The sequence below is a fragment of the Durio zibethinus genome, chromosome 3, assembly GCF_047325235.1.
Source record: "Durio zibethinus cultivar Kanyao isolate XHJ-2024 chromosome 3, ASM4732523v1, whole genome shotgun sequence".
Classification (NCBI taxonomy): domain Eukaryota; kingdom Viridiplantae; phylum Streptophyta; class Magnoliopsida; order Malvales; family Malvaceae; genus Durio; species Durio zibethinus.
The window spans coordinates 37,809,094-37,828,513 of record NC_143164.1 but is presented as its reverse complement, the minus strand read 5'-3'; the positions used below and the strand labels follow the sequence as shown (position 1 = coordinate 37,828,513).

General features: G+C 32.9%; 4 protein-coding genes across 4 annotated transcripts; 2 read left to right on the top strand and 2 right to left on the bottom strand.

The window, feature by feature from the left end:
• Positions 1-1,617: 1,617 nt before the first annotated feature.
• On the bottom strand, positions 1,618-3,730 carry LOC111283932 (cytochrome P450 81Q32-like). Its single transcript, XM_022872623.2, has 2 exons — positions 2,725-3,730; positions 1,618-2,396 (listed from the first exon to the last, which is right to left on the bottom strand). The coding sequence occupies exons 1-2, from the start codon at positions 3,616-3,618 to the stop codon at positions 1,779-1,781; spliced, it is 1,512 nt and encodes a 503-aa protein (XP_022728358.2). The 5' UTR covers positions 3,619-3,730; the 3' UTR covers positions 1,618-1,778.
• Positions 3,731-5,919: 2,189 nt separating this feature from the next.
• Positions 5,920-8,462, top strand: LOC111283870 (HMG-Y-related protein B-like). Its single transcript, XM_022872512.2, has 2 exons — positions 5,920-6,314; positions 6,909-8,462. The coding sequence occupies exons 1-2, from the start codon at positions 6,264-6,266 to the stop codon at positions 7,407-7,409; spliced, it is 552 nt and encodes a 183-aa protein (XP_022728247.2). The 5' UTR covers positions 5,920-6,263; the 3' UTR covers positions 7,410-8,462.
• LOC111283813 (psbQ-like protein 3, chloroplastic) lies at positions 8,132-11,827 on the top strand. Its single transcript, XM_022872438.2, has 3 exons — positions 8,132-8,264; positions 11,028-11,508; positions 11,588-11,827. The coding sequence occupies exons 2-3, from the start codon at positions 11,047-11,049 to the stop codon at positions 11,681-11,683; spliced, it is 558 nt and encodes a 185-aa protein (XP_022728173.1). The 5' UTR covers positions 8,132-8,264; positions 11,028-11,046; the 3' UTR covers positions 11,684-11,827.
• Positions 11,828-12,168: 341 nt separating this feature from the next.
• LOC111283812 (protein TIC 40, chloroplastic-like) lies at positions 12,169-18,727 on the bottom strand. The gene is made up of 14 exons (XM_022872436.2): positions 18,370-18,727; positions 18,161-18,275; positions 17,564-17,621; positions 17,430-17,447; positions 16,921-17,188; positions 16,535-16,632; positions 16,361-16,424; positions 15,575-15,653; positions 14,903-14,943; positions 14,437-14,482; positions 13,456-13,550; positions 13,162-13,265; positions 13,006-13,053; positions 12,169-12,553 (listed from the first exon to the last, which is right to left on the bottom strand). The coding sequence occupies exons 1-14, from the start codon at positions 18,563-18,565 to the stop codon at positions 12,503-12,505; spliced, it is 1,281 nt and encodes a 426-aa protein (XP_022728171.2). The 5' UTR covers positions 18,566-18,727; the 3' UTR covers positions 12,169-12,502.
• Between the last annotated feature and the right edge of the window lie 693 nt (positions 18,728-19,420).

The following is a 19,420-nucleotide window of genomic DNA, read 5'->3' as shown; positions in this document are numbered from 1 at the left end:
ATTTTGTAGTTGAATTTGGCTTAACAGAGATCTAAACTTAAATTTGGCTTAACATATTAGAAGAATGTGTGAATATAATATAATATAAATATAGAGATCTAAACTTAAATTTGTGAATTTTTTTTTTTGTGAAATAAAACTATGAGTTTTTTAGGTCAAAACAAAAAAATCTTATAAATTGAATATGAATTTCTATAAATAGTATCAAAACGATCGTTAATTAATAAAAACTAAATGTTACTCGTGAAAGTCAATAAGTATTATACCGTAAAAATAATTAAATGCTACAAATGTTATATCGTAAAAATTACTAAATATTATATTTAAATTTGATTTAACAAGAATATCAAACTTTAAAGATGAAAAAATTATGATACCTCTAATATTAATTTTATATTTGGATTCAGTTTGATAAAAATGTTAAAATTTAAAGGTAAAAAAATCATAAAATCTCTGATCTCGTATTAAAAAAAATATAAATATAATATAATATATATGAAAAAATTTAAACATGCGATATATTTTTTATGAAACGAAATTTTAAAACTTTCAATCAAAACAAATATTACATGAGTACGGTCACTACACAGACAAATACTGCAAATTGATTTTGGGACACCTGCCAAAAGGACATGGATGCTTTAAAGGTGTGTTCTTTGCCTCTATTGCACAGTTGCAGGCGGCGCCACCATGTCCCAAAATACCCGATCTTTGGACTTATGAGTTGGCTTTGGGGCGTTGCATTAATTATTATTATTTTTTTGACTTAACATTCATTCGCTTCTTGCATTGAAGCGCATGCCCGAAAAAAAGCCCATATTCGGATTCGAACCGATAACTTAAACCTCCTCCTTAGTGGCAAACTGATCGACTCGCGTGTGTTTAGCATAAACTTTCGAGCCCTCAATCAGTTGGGCCCTTCGTGGCCCCGTTAGCTGGCTTGCCAATCAACTCATCCAACTGTCAACAGGAGCAGGAAAGGGGCTGTTCTCGACGAGTTTACGTTTCTGGTTTTTGGTGTTTCAAAGCTGTTACCGTTTCATAATGACTAATTTATAGTGGTTTGGGTTTCATACTGTTGTGCAAAAATGCCTTAGATCCCTCAACCAGAATAAACTATTTTGATAAGTGAAAAATAAAAAGACAATAAGAATAAAATAATGAACACAAGGATTTACGTGGTTCGACTTAAAAATCTACGTCCACGGATCAAGACGATTAAAAAAGGATTTCATTATGAAAATAAGGAGATTCACAAAAGACAATTAGAAATAGGACACTCTTAGCCAAAATCTCACTGTGAGCACTTATTATTTTTCTTGCTCACTCATTCTGATTTTTTTCCTCTTTCTCTCTAATTTTTTTCCTTGATTTTTAAGGATGGAGAAGTTCTATAACTCCATGCTTATTTATCGATAAAATTTTTTTGTGTTTTGCTGTAGCAACGATGGTTATCAACGTAGCAACAACGACTGCCGCTGTAGCAATAACATTGTTGCTGTAGAAACAACTACTATTACAGTAAATTACATGTTCACTGCAGCAAGAGTCAAAATTTCATGTTCACATTTGTTAGAATTTTCAAGTCATTTCTCAACACATACATATCAAGAGAAATTAAAATCTTAATAAGGATGTCTTTTTATTCATATCAATAAATGTCTATTGACGTATAGAACCTTGGGTTACAATACATACATAGCGAGAGGTTACCCTTCTTCTTATAGTTTAGATTCTATTTAGCCCGGTACTTGTAATTAGAAACATAAAAAACAGTACTAAATAGTTCCAGTGAGAACCTTATTAAAAATGGGACGAGCTTTACACATGGCTTCCAGTGGCAGGAGTTTAGGCATGGTGGTACCATCACCTTCAGCCATGTCAATTTCTTGCTCACTCACTCTTTCCCATTCAAAACATTGGATCAACGATCCCAAAGTCAGCCCAACCATTCGTTGAGCCAAGCCAGCACCAGGACATGCCCTTCTTCCCAATCCAAATGGCATCAGCTTGTTTGATTCCCTTTCTCCATTTCCAAACCTCTCAGGTTTAAAACTTGTTGGATCATCCCATAACTCAGGGTCCCTATGAATGGCCCATGCGTTGATCAATACGATCGTGTCACGTGGCACATCGTATCCAGATATCCTGCAATCAGACGATGCCATGTGTGGAAGTAGAAGTGGAGCTGCTGGGTTCAACCTAAAGGTTTCAAAGATGATACTCTGAAGGTACTGTAGCTTGGGAACATCCGGTTCATCAATCAAACTTTCTTCCCCAATTTGACTATCTACTTCAGCTCTAGCTTTCTTTAACACATCTGGGTTGTTGAGTAAATTGGACATTGCCCATTCTAATGTAACTGCTGACGTGTCAGTTCCTGCAAGCAGCATTACCTACACAAAAGTGGTTATAATTTTTATTTATTTGTAAACATATAATAATTTCATAAAAATTAATATAGTTCGAGGATTACTTCACAAGTAAAAATTAAAACATCTTATTCCAACGGAACTCAAAAAGAGGCTCCACCAACAGGGAGATCGGTGGGCAGAGAGAGATTGAACGAAAAGAGTAGGGGAAAAGGGATTCTAAAAGAGCTCGGCTATGCATTATAGACAACAGGGAAGGTGGTCTGAAGATCCGAAATTCCTAGTTCTTTAAACAAAAAAAAAATCTAGGAACAGGTGTCACACTCAGCTATGTATAACTTGAGGGTCTTACCTGAATTAGCCCTTTGATAAGTTGATCAGTGTAGTAGTGAGGCTGAGTTTGTTGCAAAGAAAGAAGATGATCGATCATAGTATTCCCAGCTTGGCTCTTACCTCGAATCTCATCAATCAACTTTTGCAGGAACCCATCCATCCTCCCTCCAAGATTCATCAACTTCTTCACATAACTCCTTCCACCAAACCAATTCAAAATGGGGATAAAATCTCCTGGATGGGCTACTTCTCCACTCGCAAGAGACTCCTCCATTAACTCCTTAAACTCCTTGGCCTCTTCTTCATTTGTCACTCTATCCCCACCATGGTACCTCTTCCCTGCTACCATTCTCATGATGTTATTAAATGTTAAATCAACAAACATCGATTTTAGCTCCACTTTGATGAATCCTTGTTGAGAATCACTATGTAGTTTCATCAATAATCGCTTCACTTCGTCTTTTCTAATGCTTTGGAATGCGCTCAAGCGATTTGGTGAGAGGATCTCAACGGCACTAATCCGACGTAGGTTGCGCCAATGATCATCATAAGGTGAGCCAACGACCGTACTATAGTTGTAGCCAAGGTACTTGCCAATTAGTAACTTGGGTCGGTTAGCTAGGACGATATCGTTCTTGGTGAAACATTCCTCGGCTGCTGTTGAAGATGAGACTACAACTACAAGGCGGAAGCCGAACCGAAGGGAGCAAATTGGGCCATGTTTTTGTGACAGACTATGGTAAAATCGATGGATGGGTCGTTTTATGAGATGGAGATGGCCGATAAAGGGAAGAGGAGGTGGACTTGGAGGAAGGGTTTTGTGGGAAGTTTTGGGTTGAAACAGCAATTTGAAACAAAAGAGAAGAATGACAAGAGAAAGAAAAGAGTAAAGGATTAATGTTGATTCTTCCATTGTTTACAACTTTTGTTAGTTCAATAAGAGCTTGTTTTGTATAGGGAAGAAGAGAGAGCTTTTTAATGAGTTGATCCAATAAATTATTGAAGGGAAAAGTTTTTTTGATAATTCACCAGTCAGTCATTTGCGTGATTGACTTTTCTTAATGATACATCAATGGTCCTATCTCCCTCTTTCTGTCGTCTATCTATACTTCTACACGTTTTTTTCGTCTTAGTCCACACAAAAAAAAAAAAAATAATAATAAAAGAAACGTTTTTCATGTTATATGGTACTTGTTGACAGGTTCATAGTATCTTCCTAAACTCTATCATCTTCAATTACCAAAAAAATACTTGGTAATCGATCTTAAATCAGTTTATTCTCAGGAGTTTTTAAACTTCACAAATGAAATTAAATAATTGATAAATGTTCATTTATTTTGGATAAGAATCATTTATTCATTTAATCATTAATTTTCTTAATGCCTAGCAGAATAATCTATTCAGTTTTTCTCAGCCGCATTATCTAATACCCAGCTGGCTCAAGGAAATCACATTATTTTGTTGCCATTTTATCTGTCTAGGCCTGAAGATTATGTAAAGATAAGCCAGTTCTTTTTCTTAACTAATGAAATGTTATTCATAAGCTTTATTTCCTCTATAGTTTTTCATATCCTGCAGTGCTTCAGTTTTAAAAGAAAATTGCTACCTAATTCAGCCATGGAAGATAAAGTAAACAATCCCCAGAGAATGTTCACAATGTTCCAAATTGTTAAGCAAATCCCAAATTAATCTGCAAATCAGGCTCAAATATTAGGATCCAACATTTCCATCAAATGGATCCCATTTAATGGTGGCTCCTTATACAATTTTTGACATCCCCACAAACAATTTAAGTTAAGATTATCATGGCCAGACCCATACCTAAGAATGCACCAAACTGGTCACTATTCCCCCCAATCTAGACTAATCAGTAATTTTTCTTTTAACAATCAATCTACTTTTGGCATTGAATCTGGTCACCATTTACTTTTTTTTAATAGGACCGTTTGCTAGGCTTAACAAATGCTAAATGATTCTCAAATCCAGAAATAAACTTTTCAAAGAAAATAAAATAAATAAAAGATGAAGCCAGAAAGGACAATCAAGAGAGGAACCATGCATCCATCCACAATTACTACAGGCTTTGTAGCTTTGTTTATGAGAAAAAAGGGTCTCAAGTTACCATCAAAGTCCCCCTAATTTGTTCCACTTCCCTCTCTTTTTTCCTCTCAACTTTTTTATTTATTTTTTTCCGGATGCAACAGATAATGAAACAGAAGAAGGATTGATACACGAAAAGCAAGGAGAGTGTGAAGCAGTTGAAATGCAGAAATATCCAGATCCAAGTTTTGACTTGGATACTAAGAAACTTGCAATTGAGGAAGAGGTGGATCATCATGTTTACGAGATGCTACAAGCTCTTGAAGAAGACACGGAATTTCTAAAGAAGTGCATGGGCTCCATCAAAGAAATTAAGGAGACAAAGGGAGGATGGATCTTCTCCAAGAAATCTTGCAACATGTCGGAGGCCTTAGGGCTTTGGAACTCAGAACAAAAAACGTGAGCGATGATCTATAAGGGTGATTTTAGGCTCGTCATATATACATATAAAAGGAATCAGCTGCGAGGTAATTCAATTTTTGTTTTCAAATAAATTGAAGAATTGTCAGCTGAGCTGAGAACCTAGTAACTTGTTTTTCCTTCCTACTTTTTCTTTACTCTTTTCTCCACAAGGTTTGGAGGAAGGATTTGAAATGAGAGGGAAGGAGGCTTTATCCTTTTTCCATCCTACTGTTTGCATCAGGTAATGTTATACGTGTTATGAACTTTTTGGAATATAAAACTGATAATTTCTATAGTTGTACGAGGAGTTGCCATTAATGTTTTTCTTCTTCTTTCAGTCCTCACTTAGTTTAAAAAAAAAAAAAAGTCATTTTTAAAAAACAGGAATTACATATGCAATTGCTTGTAAATTGAACAGAAATTATTCTTGGTTGCAGCTTCCATCCATGGGCTTAGTTTCTTCTTTAAATATCTACCTGTTACTAACAACATGAATTTTCCTCTGCCAAATAAAGTTAAAAATTATAAATAAAATTACTTAAAAGAAAAAGACCTGACATTAAATCATAATTTTTTTAATTCATAGATTCTTTAAAAAAGAGAGGACCACATTTGCCCTTTTTTTAAGAAATATATATTTTTTATATTTTATACTTAAAATATTATACAATTTGGATTATCCACTAATTTTCCCAAAAAAACCCCACACCCCAAAATTTTATACCGCCACGTCATCCATCCGCATGAACTTTTTTTCTAAACCGTCAATCATCTAGCATCAAACAAATCCTATCCGTTCATTTCCATCTAAAAATAAACAAATTTTAAAATTTTTTTGGAAACTGATCATCAAACAGTAGCTAAAGCTGTGTTGGCTTGGTGTTTTTGGTTTCTTCGTGAAAAGATTTTGGAAACCGAAGAAAAGAGAGGTTTTTGTGGGGACAGTGCCTTTGAAGTTCAAAGCTTTGTTGAAGGAATTATCTTCTTTTTTTTTTTCCTATTTTTTCCTTCTTTCTTTGAAATTTTCTCTTCTTTTTTTTTTTTTTTGCAAAATTAATGGCTGCTGAAGAGGTCAATAAGCCTCCTAATCTTCCTTCTTACCCACAGGTACATCTACTCTCCCTCGCAAGTTTTTTTTTTTTTTTTTTTACTTTTAACCATAATCAAAATTTGATCTTTAATTTTGTTTTATGGTTTACAAGTTTTTTTTTTTAGTTTTGGATAACTTTTTTATGGAATATCAAAGAAAACCATATACATGCAACCTCAAATTTGTTAGGTTTTGATCTAATTTGTTTTGTTATTTGTTTAATTTTTTTACTGATATAACATTATAAGTTTTTTTAAAGTGTCAATTTTTAAAAATTCTCTTTTTTTTTTTTTTTCATAAATCGCTTCGGTTGTCACTGATTTCTTGTGTTAATTTTTAAAAAAGTTTTTCTTTAAAGACAGATGGTTTTTTTTTTTTTTTTTCAGAATTGCCAGACAGACTAATTTCTATTGAATTTCGTTTTAAGAAATTTCGTTTTAAGTTATCATTTTTATCTTTTTTTTGCACTTTTGATATTCATCAACAACATAAGGATTTTTTTTTTCATTTGTAATTTTTCCCATTTCTTTCACTTTTAAGCATAAATTTTGAGCTTTCTAGCTGAAAATTGTTTGAAATCTAAATAATTAATCTATATGTTTATCATGCAGTTGATTCTTAATGCCATTGAAGCATTGAACGACAAGAATGGTTCAAACAAGACTTCAATATCCAAATACATTGAATCCAAGTATGGAGATTTGCCTGTTGGCCATACCTCCCTCCTTTCTCACCATCTTAATAGAATGAAAGAAACTGGAGAGCTTATTTTTTGGAAAAACAATTACATGAAAGCTGATCCCAGTGCCCCACCAAGGCGTGGCCGTGGTAGGCCTCCGAAACCCAAGGTTCCTTTGTCGTCGGCTGTGGTTTTAAGCCCTGCAAGGCCTAGAGGCCGCCCTCCAAAGGACCCCAATGCTCCCTCTAGATCCCCAAAGCCTAAGGTGGCTTCTGGGACTGGGAAACCACGTGGAAGGCCGCGGAAGATGGCGCGGCCGGAAGGAGGAATAGGTGGGAGTTCCACAACTATAATGGCGGCCGCTGTTAGGCGTAGGGGACGTCCTCCTAAGGTGAAGGCTTCGGCATTGACTGAATTGAGTGTTGAACATTAAGATGATTTTAACCTTGTAGCGGTTCTTACTGTTTACTTTGTGTTTCTGTGTGTAGAATTGGCATGCTGTTTGTTATTTTGATAATTGTATGTGTTTTAAATGTTCTTGTAGAATTTAATGATGTAGTTGTCCCTGAGTCTGTCAAAATTCTCTTATTATTATTTTTTAGAGGATGATTAGTGCAAGCGAGTTTATTTATGCTGTGAGTGTGCTTGAATTTTGAATGTAATGCTTATCTATGCCATGTGTTTTCTGGCCTAATATTTGGTTTACTATTCAACTAAGCTGTTTTTATTTTGGCATTATCTCATTATGTTTTGAAGTTAAGAATACTGTCTGAAATTACTATTAGACAAGCTACAATTTTCGAATGAGTCAAAATGCTGAAATTTTAATTCGAACATTTTTGAAGTTGAGACTTTTAGTTACTCCAAAGTACAATGTTAGTAATCCCTTACTTTTGTCGTTTGCAAATTTGTTAACACTGGATTATGGTTTTCCCCTACTCGTGTTGATTGGGTGGTTTTGTTGCTTGATGTTGTTTTTCGGATGCTATTTGAACAGTGCTAATTCAGGTTAATTAATATGGAAATGGAGGGTGTTAAGTCTTATTCTTGGTGTCTAGTAAAATTGGTTGATGTGAGATGTGACGGGAGATGCTAAGTTTGAAGATTGGAAAAGGATCAGACAAAGTTTGGGATGATTGTTGTTTGATGACTATGGTTATCTCCAATGCCTTTGAAGCCTTGAACAGGTTCTTGCCTTGACAAACGCCCAAGAAAAGCGATAGCTGGTCTTGATTTCTGATCTTTGTCAAAACACCTTTTGGTCCACTCATTGGTGATTGCTGATTTTGTGAGTGATTCTTTCCTTCATGTGGGTCACTTCACTTGCATAGACTTGGTCGCTGTAATTGGGAACTGGTCTCATAATTAGAGCTTGGCAAAGCAATATGAATACAAGAAATTTGAAATCAACAGTTGATTAAGCATCAAATGTTAAAATTGTTAGGGGGCATTTAGTTAGGGGGAATATATGCATTTTTTCCCGAAATTTTATTGGTAGATATTTGAATACAACGTTTGATTTAAGCTAATTTAATTCCGGGAGAAAGTGACAAATTTTTAAGAGTACCTAAAATTTCAGAATAAAAAATCTATCTTTTTGTGGTATTATAGGATTTCGAAGAAAAAAGTTACGCTATTGTCAAATTTAATTTGAATAAAAAATTACTAAATAGTTGTTAACATTTTAAAAAGTATGTTTGGAAGTGGTTGCAAGCTAGTTGTAGGTTTTTGTTGTTAAAAATTTATATTACAATTAATGGCATTTAGCATGAAAAATGTTTAAATAATTTTATTCAATTTTTTTGGGATTATTTAAAACATTTTTTTGGTCGAAAACGTTTTAAATAATTTTTTAAAAAAAATTGATTGACATTATTTAAGACCTTTTTTGGTCAAAAACCTCTTAAATAATTTTCTACAAAAAATTGAAGGAGATTATTTAAAGTGTTTTTTGACAAAAAATATCTTAAATAATTTCAAAAAATAAGCATTAGAGGGAATGATCGAACTTATGACTTTATGATTAATAATTATATACTCTAACTAATTATGTTATTTTAATTTTTTTATATTTTATCTTTTAAATCTTATAATAATAATGAGATTATTTAGGTTTTTTTAATTAAAAATACTTTAAATAATGCCATTAAGAAGCATTAAAATGTAAAAAAAAAAGAGGTCAAACTTGTAACTTTATAATTAATAACTATATTCTTTAACCAATTAAATTATTTCAATTTTTTTTATATTTTATCTTATAAATCTTATAAGTAATGAAAATGATTATTTAATTTTTTTTTTTTTTAAATAATGCCTTTTAGAAACATTAAAATGTTAGAGAGGTCAAATTTGCAACCTTATAATTAATAACAATATATTCTAACTAACTAAGCTATTTTAGTTTTTTTATATTTTATCTTTTAAATTTTATAAGTAATGAAAATGATTATTTAAGGTATTTTTTAGTAAAAAACATCTTAAATAATTTATTTTAAAAAAATATTAAAGATTATTGAAAATGTTTTTTGTTTAAAAATGTTTTAAATAATTCCCTTATAGTTTTTAAATGACATATATTTGAAGTATTTTTTGACTAAAAATGCTTTAAATGATTTCTTTTAAAAAAATAAAAAAATTTATTTAAGATATTTTTTAATTAAAAATACCTTAAATAATCATCAGTATTTTTTTATTGATGATATTTTATAATAAAAATAGTAATTAAATAAAATATTTATCTTCTTTTGTTATTAAAGACATAATTTGTCGTTTGAATATTTATTATTAATAAAAGTTAATAAAAATTTATCATCATATATGTCAAAAAAATTATGGTAATTATTTAAAAATTAATATATGTGAGTTTCTCTTAATTAAATGAGTGAACTTAAATATAAAATATCTTGAAAATTAAAAAAAAAACTTAGATATCATAATTTTTAAAAAATTATATATTTTTTTAGAATTCAAGATTTCACAAGCCAAATGCTTTTTTAGTGTCATTAGTTCTTTTATGAGAAATATTTTCCCTCTTCTGGAATCTTATTCTTAATTTTCACCAATATTCTGAAATTTAACATTTTTTTATGGTGTATGTTTTAGTCCATCATCAAAGGCGTTGAAGCCATTTCTGAATATAAATGTTACTTTATTTGTAAATAATCGAAACTGTTCCATTGTACCACATAATAGCGTAATTTCAACAGAAATTTTGTTTTTATTAAAAAATGGTTTTTTTGGAACCTAAAACTCGGGCTTTAGGGTCCTTGTGCCCTAACCGTAAGTCTGAAAGTCATTAAGCGACTTGTACTTGAAACAATGGCAGGTTTAAGATCCCAGTCAATGGTAACTGACCGTGGAATGGAACAGTAGGTACGATATTGTCAAAAAATTTAAAAGGTGGAAAACACAGAGAGAAAGAGAGACAGGGTTTGGATCTTCTTAACGTTCCAACAACGTGGATAAGATGGTGAAGTCTGCTTTCACTTACTTCCCATCTTTTTTGTGAACATGAATATATATTTAAAAAAACTTAGTATTTGCTTATCTAGGAAAAAAAAAAAACACAAAAATTATCCAATGCTGTCTGAATTTTGGATTATGGGGTCCTGTTGGATATTAGCCTATCTTCCTGTAAATAAAGCAATGGTAAAAAAATAAAAAAAAATTGTAAGTAGTGGATTTATGAAATTCTATTTAAATTGCATTCCCCTTTCTTTCTTTACCAATGCAATGCAAGAAAACAAAAGCATGAAAGGATAAGAGGTGACATGTGTATTATTATCCACCTCAACTCAAACTCAGCTACTGCTATTACTTCTTCCCATTTCACCCTAATCCCACTTTCCATTACACAACTTCACATCAATAGTTTTGCTTCTTCTTTCCTAATCCCAGCTATCCACAAAAATTTCAGGATTTTAATATTCTTTTTAAACAATAATATATTATCTACTGAGTTTTGATATCCCCTCTTTCCCTGTTTCTCCTTTTTTTTTCAACTTCAATTTTCTGGTATTTCCAAGGAATTTAGTATATGTATAATTTGTAGGTATAATTCAAAGGAAGGAATGACGGCATTGAGACCAATGATGGTCTCGAAGTATAACCCACCACACTCTTCACAAACCTTAATCACCTGCCATGGAAAACCCAGGATTCAGTACTTAGAGGAAATACCTCAAAAGCAGCTTGTTCAGTCAAATGTAAATAGAAGGGTAGGAGTCATAGCAACAATGGCTTCTTTACTACTGATAAAGGAAGAGAATATTGCATATGGACTCGACCTAAAAATGGTTGCACCAGAGCAGACACTTGAAGAAGCAGAAAATGGGGTTCAAAATCATGCAAAAGCTTTGTTGCAAGTGAAAGATTTGATCGATTCAAAGTCTTGGCGTGAAGCTCAGAAGGAGTTAAGGAAAAGTTCATCATTGTTGAAGCAGGATATCTATACTATCATCCAAGGGAAACCTGGAGGTGAAAGGCCTCAACTTAGGAAGCTTTATTCTAATCTTTTCAACAATGTTACCAAAGTAAGATGTGCTTCCCATTCCAACTTTTTTTTCCTTGTATTTTGCTTTGTAGATTTTGAATGGGTTTTGAACATTGCAGCTAGATTATGCAGCTAGGGATGAAGATGCATCGGGTGTTTGGCAGTGCTATGAAAATATTGTTTTGTCTCTCAATGATATTTTATCAAAACTATAATCGAGTTCTTGTGCCATTGAAGCAATGTCCGGCTGATTATGCAGCTATATTGTGCTGGATGGTTGAAGATTTATCGCATGTTTGTTTTAATCAGCAAATTCCTGCTTATGATACTCACCGGCACGCAACGGCTGTTGACTTTTGTAGGACTTATAGTCTATAGAGCAAAGAGATATACGGGTTTGCTTCGGCAAACGGGGACGTCCCAATGCCCATTGCTTAAACAGATTCAAGTAGGGGCCATGAAGTTCTGCAGAAGCTAGGATTTTCCATTGCTATACTTTGGGTGCTCGTAAATTTCCAGTTTTCTTCAACTATTTGATTTGAATGGCAATGCAAGATTCTTAGGTATCATGTTAATCATTCACTTGAACTCGTAAAGCCTCAAAGAACTGGTAAGTTATTCAATCAGGCTGATCTGTAAAGCAAATAGTGCAGGCCTCGCCTCTATCTAAATGTGCCATGTCGGTAATCCGAGAGAGAAAGAGGGGAAAGCTAACTCTTTATAAAGGACACCATTTACAGTTAAATTCTGGATAAGCCCAGTTGTGAAAGTGAGCATTCAACTTCAACTACAGCTAATGAAACCTCTAGCTTACAGTAAAAGGGTGAGTAATAGGAATAAACGAACAGCAATGCTCATTCTCATACTAAAAACAAAACTTTGAAACTCAGAACAAGTGATGTAGGATCTATGCTAAGTCTTGGATTCGTCTACTCCAAATCCCATCACCTCAGCAATCTGATATGAAATGAAAAGAGCACACTATGCTTCAGGAGCAGTAACTTCAATGAATGACCAAAACCAAGGTCAACCCGTCATTCCATTCCAGGGAAGAGTTCTGATATTTTGTTGAATACGTCCATAACCTGAAACACAAAAACAAATCATATAAAATGAATTATCAACAATAAGAGGTATCAAGAAATCAACTTTAAAGACAATATCTGCTGTGATCAAGAGCTAGGAAATGGCGGCAAAGGTTAAACAATGATCTGATATGCCATAGATATAATTTCGTCAGTATTTGTCAGAAGCTCATTGAAACAGTAACATCATGGCCATGTATATATGTTTTGCATGTATTCGGACATGCAGGTCTACACATGTATTTCAGACAAGTAAACTAGGAGCAAAAAACAACTAAATTTTTGAATAAAAATGTAGCAATTTTCAGACATTATGAAAATATATGGTCATTAAGGAAAGGAAAAAAATTGTGCAGATAGAGGCAAGATACTCCAAGTGATGATCAATTTGCCCATAAATAAAATTTTAAAAATTAAATATACAATGTCAACAGAACGAAGGCCTAGATTACCTCCTTGTCATTTTGATATTTTGCAATACTCAGTGGGTTCTGTGAACACTGCAAAAGCAGCAAATAGTGAAGAGTATTAATACTTGAGATTTAGCATGCATGCATTACATCAAGAGAGATAATCAAGGATTCATCAGTAAACGAGATAGAACATACATCCATGATAGCTGCTTGAACTCTAGGGTTTTGGAACGCCATAGCAATTTCCGGATTGGCCATTATTTTGGAGATTACTTCTTCAGGTGTAAGCCCAATCTGATCTGCAAATGGGAAAAGGAAGAGATTAAGAACCTTTTTCGGGTAATAGATTACATTCTAGCAGGACAGAACTTGACCATCTAATTACTACATATATCACATATAAAGAACAAATAATGGTTCTGATACCCACCAAGCAATCAATATCTTATCCCAAGCATTTGAACACTTCAACAAAAGCTTCACACTTACCAAATTGCTGCTTGACCTCAGGACTGCTGAGATCAAAGTTTTTCAAGGAATCCATCATCTTATTGTCCCATTCAGCACTTCCACCCATATTATTTCTGGAGAATTATCAAGACGTACAGATAAGCATGTGGTTTCACCATAAACAGATCCAATTCTAGATAACAAGAAAATTAATAGAACAATAGCAAGCCTTAATACATATAATACAGGAAAATGAATAGGGATCAGCAATTCACATCAAGTTAATAAGTTCCATCTATAAATCACAACACTTATCTTTCAACCTCAAACACCTAAAACTCAAGCAATGCTAGGGTATAATGTAAACAAATTATGATTCTATTGGTGGAGAAACAGAGTATATTATGATTTTTTGTAATGCATAATATAGACAAATTTGGAAGAATCAATGAACGACCAAAGATTATGTTTTCCTGATCAACTGAAAGTTAATGTGAACCAAGAAAATTTAGACGGGGTTAAAACTAAAGACCTGCATCCAATAAATGCATAAAATATGAGATGTGACTGACAATAGAAAAATTAAAAAAAAAAAAAAAAGAGAAAGACCTCCTTTCATATTAGAAGGTGTTCAAAAAGCCAATTTTGGCTATGGTATCATGCTAATTTTGCATGTGAGAATGTCATGCCAACTTTAGATGACTGTCATTGTTAGTTTCTTACTCTTCAAACACTACAATAGACATTTAGGGAAAATTTTTTAATAAAAATTCATTAGCATTTTAAAATTGGAGTACAGAAATCCTATCATTCCAACTCCACCTTTAAAAAATTTGTATGAAAAAAAGCAAGGAATCATGTATCAATAAACCTAAGTAAGAATAGGATAACTGTACAAGAACAAGAATGAGAAGCAAATATGTAAGTTTTTTGGAGGCAATGTTTGTGACAAACTGTAAATTGAGAGAAAGATATGACCCTTAAAAATAACCAAATGCAGAAAGTTAGAACAAAGCTTACAGCATGTCCTGCAGTTGTTGACGGTATTGAGGATTTTGTAGCATCCCTGCAAAAAATATGCTTGTTAAAAAAAATCCACAAAAAATTGCAGCACTGCTTATGCATCAAATGGACAAAGCACTTTTATGAAACAAATAACTCTAATAAGTTGTCTGGGAAGTGAAACAAGTTTTGCAGGATTCAGAAACTGGGGGAAATTAATTACAACTGAAACTCTTAAATATATAAGTATATGGGCAACAATTCCCTTAGCATTTAAAGAAAAAAGGCTTTCCAAAAGCTGAAAACTCTGATATCAAATTTAACCAGACAAGAGACAGAGGATCATCTCTGCTTTTAACATATAAATTTTACAGAGACCAGAAAAGCCTACCCTTCTTTATCCCCCTCCATCCATCCTCATCAAAAAAGAAAAAGAACAGAAAAACAGAGAAGGAAAGAGTGGTTACCAAAAGCATGGACTTACATTTAAATGTCTCAGGGTTCCTCATTTCCTCTGGCAAATATCTGTATGGATAAATAAAAGATTAAATTTCCTTGCAGCATTACTTTACTAGGAAGTCTATGTGTAAAAGCTTTTATAACAAACACATAAAAAAAGATTTACTTAGTGGTATTCTTTTTTTAGGGGTGCTATTAGGACTCAGCCGAAGGTCTCATATGTGAGGAGAGCACTGTATCTTATATCCCATCCAAACATTCCCAACCCTCCACCTACCTCTTTTTTCCCTCTCTTTTAAGTTCTAACAGTCTAATAAAAACCAGAAAGCTTCTCTTTTTTATTGGTAACATTACGGCTTCTCTTTTTTATTGGTAACATTACAGCTGGCCTTGAAAACGTCCACTTTCTAACTTCCATATTTAGTTACTATTAAACTTAAGGTAGAATTTTCTCCAATAAGAACATTGACAAATGACTTCCAGATGTGAAAATCCAATCAAGGGAAGCAAAAGGGAAAGCCAGGCTTGCTTATCCAAGTTTTAAGGGAAAAGGATTTATACTATTATTTAAAGATTAAGAGTTTTTGAGGGATTTTTTAGCAGACTTAATTTGTACCATACCTCAGGCACACCAAAATGACATCAATTGAAAAAAATCAGAAAAGATAGAATATATGAGGAAAAGAAGCTATATTACAGATAAACCATCTTCTGCACTGTTGGATCTTCCATCATTTTCTCTAAAGCATCCACAGATAAGGCAGGACCTGCTGTTCCTGCAAATGCAATAGGATGCTTTGTTAAGCATTACAGAGAGAGAACAAAAGAAATTAGAGAGCATGCCCAAAATGTGCACATGCATGATTAAAGCATTGGTATGCATGAGTACACTAAACTAGTGACAATGAGGAACCATGTATAACTTTAATCATAAAACAAACAAAGTGGCACCAATATAAGAGGGCAGCAGAAATGAATCTGTCAATGAGGTAATAAATCCAACTATTTAACCACCATTTAGCTATGTCAATAAATGCACCAGCAAACATCTATCTAAAGAGCTAAATATTGAACAAATAGCATTAATTACTAAGAAAATTATATGCGTATGGACACATGACAAATCCAGTGATTTTAAGCACTTACTCCCTTATTCCTATGCTGCCTAGTACCTCCTATTAATGTTCCTTTATTTTAACATAATACCATAACTCAATCTATGATATCCCCCATTGTTGTAAGCTTTATTGATGTCTAATACATTAAAAAAAAATCATATTCAAATTATTACCTCCCATAGTCCCAGTAAAATTTTAAACAAATGGGAAAACTACAAGAGTTAAAAGTGTTGCACTTGACATAAAACACTCCATGTTTTTTCTCCTCCTCTTCAGACAGTAATGACAGCCGCCTACAAACCAAAATGTGACACACTTTCATTTCAAACAATTATTCAATCAGTTACAACTAGCTCTTTACATACCAGTTGACTGGTAACCTCCGAAAGAACCAGCATTCTGCTTAGATGCAGCTCCATTACCAGACACCTTCATACAATATCCAAAAAATTGAATTTCTGAGAATAGATTCTTTGAACCTTAAAGAAATTTATCCATACTACCAAAGCCTCACAGCAAGAGCTCAACCAAAAACTTACATCCTTGGGAAACTGAGCATTGTTTGAAGAACTTAGCTCAGCTACATCTTCAAAAGCACTTTTCTGCACAGTATCTTCTGGAGAAACATCCACAAAAGCTGCAAAGAGAACTTTGAATCAATCCTGAAGAAATGATCTCAAGAACAACATCAGCAATTGGAATGAATTCAGAGGTTAACTGAATCTTCAATAGTCAATTTAGGAACTAGGGAATTTCGTTAATACTAGACATCAGTTTTATACTTCCACATAAATGGAAAAGACTAGTTAGTTTTGCTAATGTTTCATTTACATGAATGAACCATATAATGTTCCTTTTTACTTCAGAAAGGGAAGAGTTGCACATTAGACAACATCATATAGCAGCAGTAAAAGTTCTATTTTACCATATCTCTTAGTCTCTGCTATTTCTGTTTCACTTTTCACTTCAGTTGTTGGATCAGTCGCCGGGGCTGCTTCAACTTTCGTTGCAGGTACATCAACTGTAACTGCAGCTTGAGAAGAAGATGGAGAAGGGGGTGTGGCAGGTCCAGGCGATGGAGGTACTGGAAATGGAAATGGGGATCCAGAAGGAAAAGCAGCATTGCCAAATTGGTTATTTTGTGTATTCATCTGGCCCATCATGGTTTTGAAAGCTTGTTGCATTGCATATTTCTGAATAATGGAAAGGTAATATCATAAAGCAATGGAATAACAGACTTATACTGTGACCAGCTCCACTGAGTGCCAAAGGTTTAGCCATTTGCATTATCTTAAGCACATAAAGAAAGTTAAGTGTACCCAACAACAATGACCATAATGCATATACATTAAGGCACAACTCAATAACAAAAGATTCAATCATACAGATTACAGGCAAAAACAATAAAACTATACCTCATATGAGAGAACTCACCTTTAAGCTTGAAGCCACCTGTCATTTACAGAACTTCATCAAAATATGTACCAAAAAGATACCACTTCGGCATTTCCATTATTCATACAATAATACTAAAAAATCACCGAAAACAATTTAATTGTGGTGCTCACCCATGAAAAAAGCGCAGAAAGCCCAACACCTACTCCAACCCAAAAGAGAGGTGACCCTCTACAAAACATAAACATACAAACAACTAAGCAAAGAAATAAATGTTCATAAAACAACACACACACACACACACACACAAAAAGAATCTTTCCGATCATTACTTTTTTTATTTCCTTTTTGCTTCAAAATTGCTATAAAGTAAAAGTAAATAATAAAAAATATATATAATTTCATTAAAAATTGAGTAAAATTTTAAAATTTAATATAAATTCAAATGTATTTGTTTCATATACAAGTAAAATCATATACTAATTCGTAAACCATGTAAATTAAGACTATGTTTGTTAGTTGCTAATTGCTTTTTGCTCCCTAAAAAGTTACTTAAAAGAAAAAAGATTAAAAATGGTTAAATGGCTAAAAATGCAACATTAATTTCTATACATAGTACTACTTTTTATTCCACATTAAAGTAAAATCACGAAATTTTTTCTCCAAACAAAAAGTTTACAATTTTAATCTTCAATTGTTCATTTTTTTTCCATTTCAAAGCAGAATTTAGAAACCGAATGTAAATAGAAAGAAAACAGCGATTAAATTACACTTGAGAGGACGGCTGTGGCACTGTTGGATTAGGGTTGACTCCAACTGATGAAGTTTGTTGATTACTTGAAGAAGAAATGCTCGCAAACCTCTCTTCTCCAGCCTTTGTCAGTACTTCATTAACACGAAACCAAAAAAAAAAAAAAAATCACAATTTTAAATTTTAAATTTTAAAATAAAAACAATGAAAAAAAAAAGAACAAATTACCAATTTGGGGGAGACGTCGAGGAGGAGAAGCATGGGCGGAGAGGGAAATTCGGGAACGAAGAGGGGCAATCCTGGAAGTTCGAAAAGTGAAGGTTTTGGTAGGTTTTTTCAGAGTGTAATTAGGATTACTGTATCCTAACAAAAATAACTTTGGAGATGATGAAGATGAAATTAACGCCATATTCATATTTTCCATCGAATTTTACAACCCAAAGGAAAAAAAATAAAAGTAAAAAAAAAAAAAAGGAAAATAAATGGAAGTTGAAGTGAGAAGAAGAGTGAGGGAGAGAGAGCCGAGGAGAAGACGTTGGAACGCAGGATGACAAAGGGAAGGAGAGAAATGGGTTAGACTCATGTATGTTTCACTCATACCTAAATTTTGGTACTTTCGAGGTGTTTGTTTATTTGGTTAGTTGGCTTGAAATAGGATTTAGCTATTCCCTTTCCGATTTCTATTACCGTATTACTCCACTTTTAGAAATAAATTCTAAAGTTTTTACCTTTTTTTTTTTTCTAAGCCAAGATAAATGCGTAAAGAGTTTAGAAAAATATATTAGAAACAATTTAAATGTTCTTTTAACATGTGTTTTCCAATTATATTTATTCATTTTAAAATTCGAAGGATATTTCAAAATAAAATATCAAATTATAGTAACCATTGTAATTGTTTGTTCTATATTAAATAAAATGTTACATTATAAAAAATTCGTCCAATTCGTTCAAACTTAAACCTAATTTGTTCAATCCAAATTCAAAACGATAAAAACCTAATAACTTGAATGATTCAAGTTATTCAAAATCAAAAATATCAAAATTTCTTTGGATGCGAAATGATTAAAAAAAAAAAAAAAACTTGCAAATCCAATATGAAAATAATAAGGATTTAATTACATCTTAGCAAAGTCAAGCTCAAGGACGGCAATCAAGCCCGTCCTCGACGGGTTTCAGCTCGACCCGACCCATAAGGTCGGGTTTTTTTTTTTGAATTTCGAGTTTTCGATCAAAATCGGATCGGATAAAATTAAATAGCAATCGGAATCAAGTCAGGTTC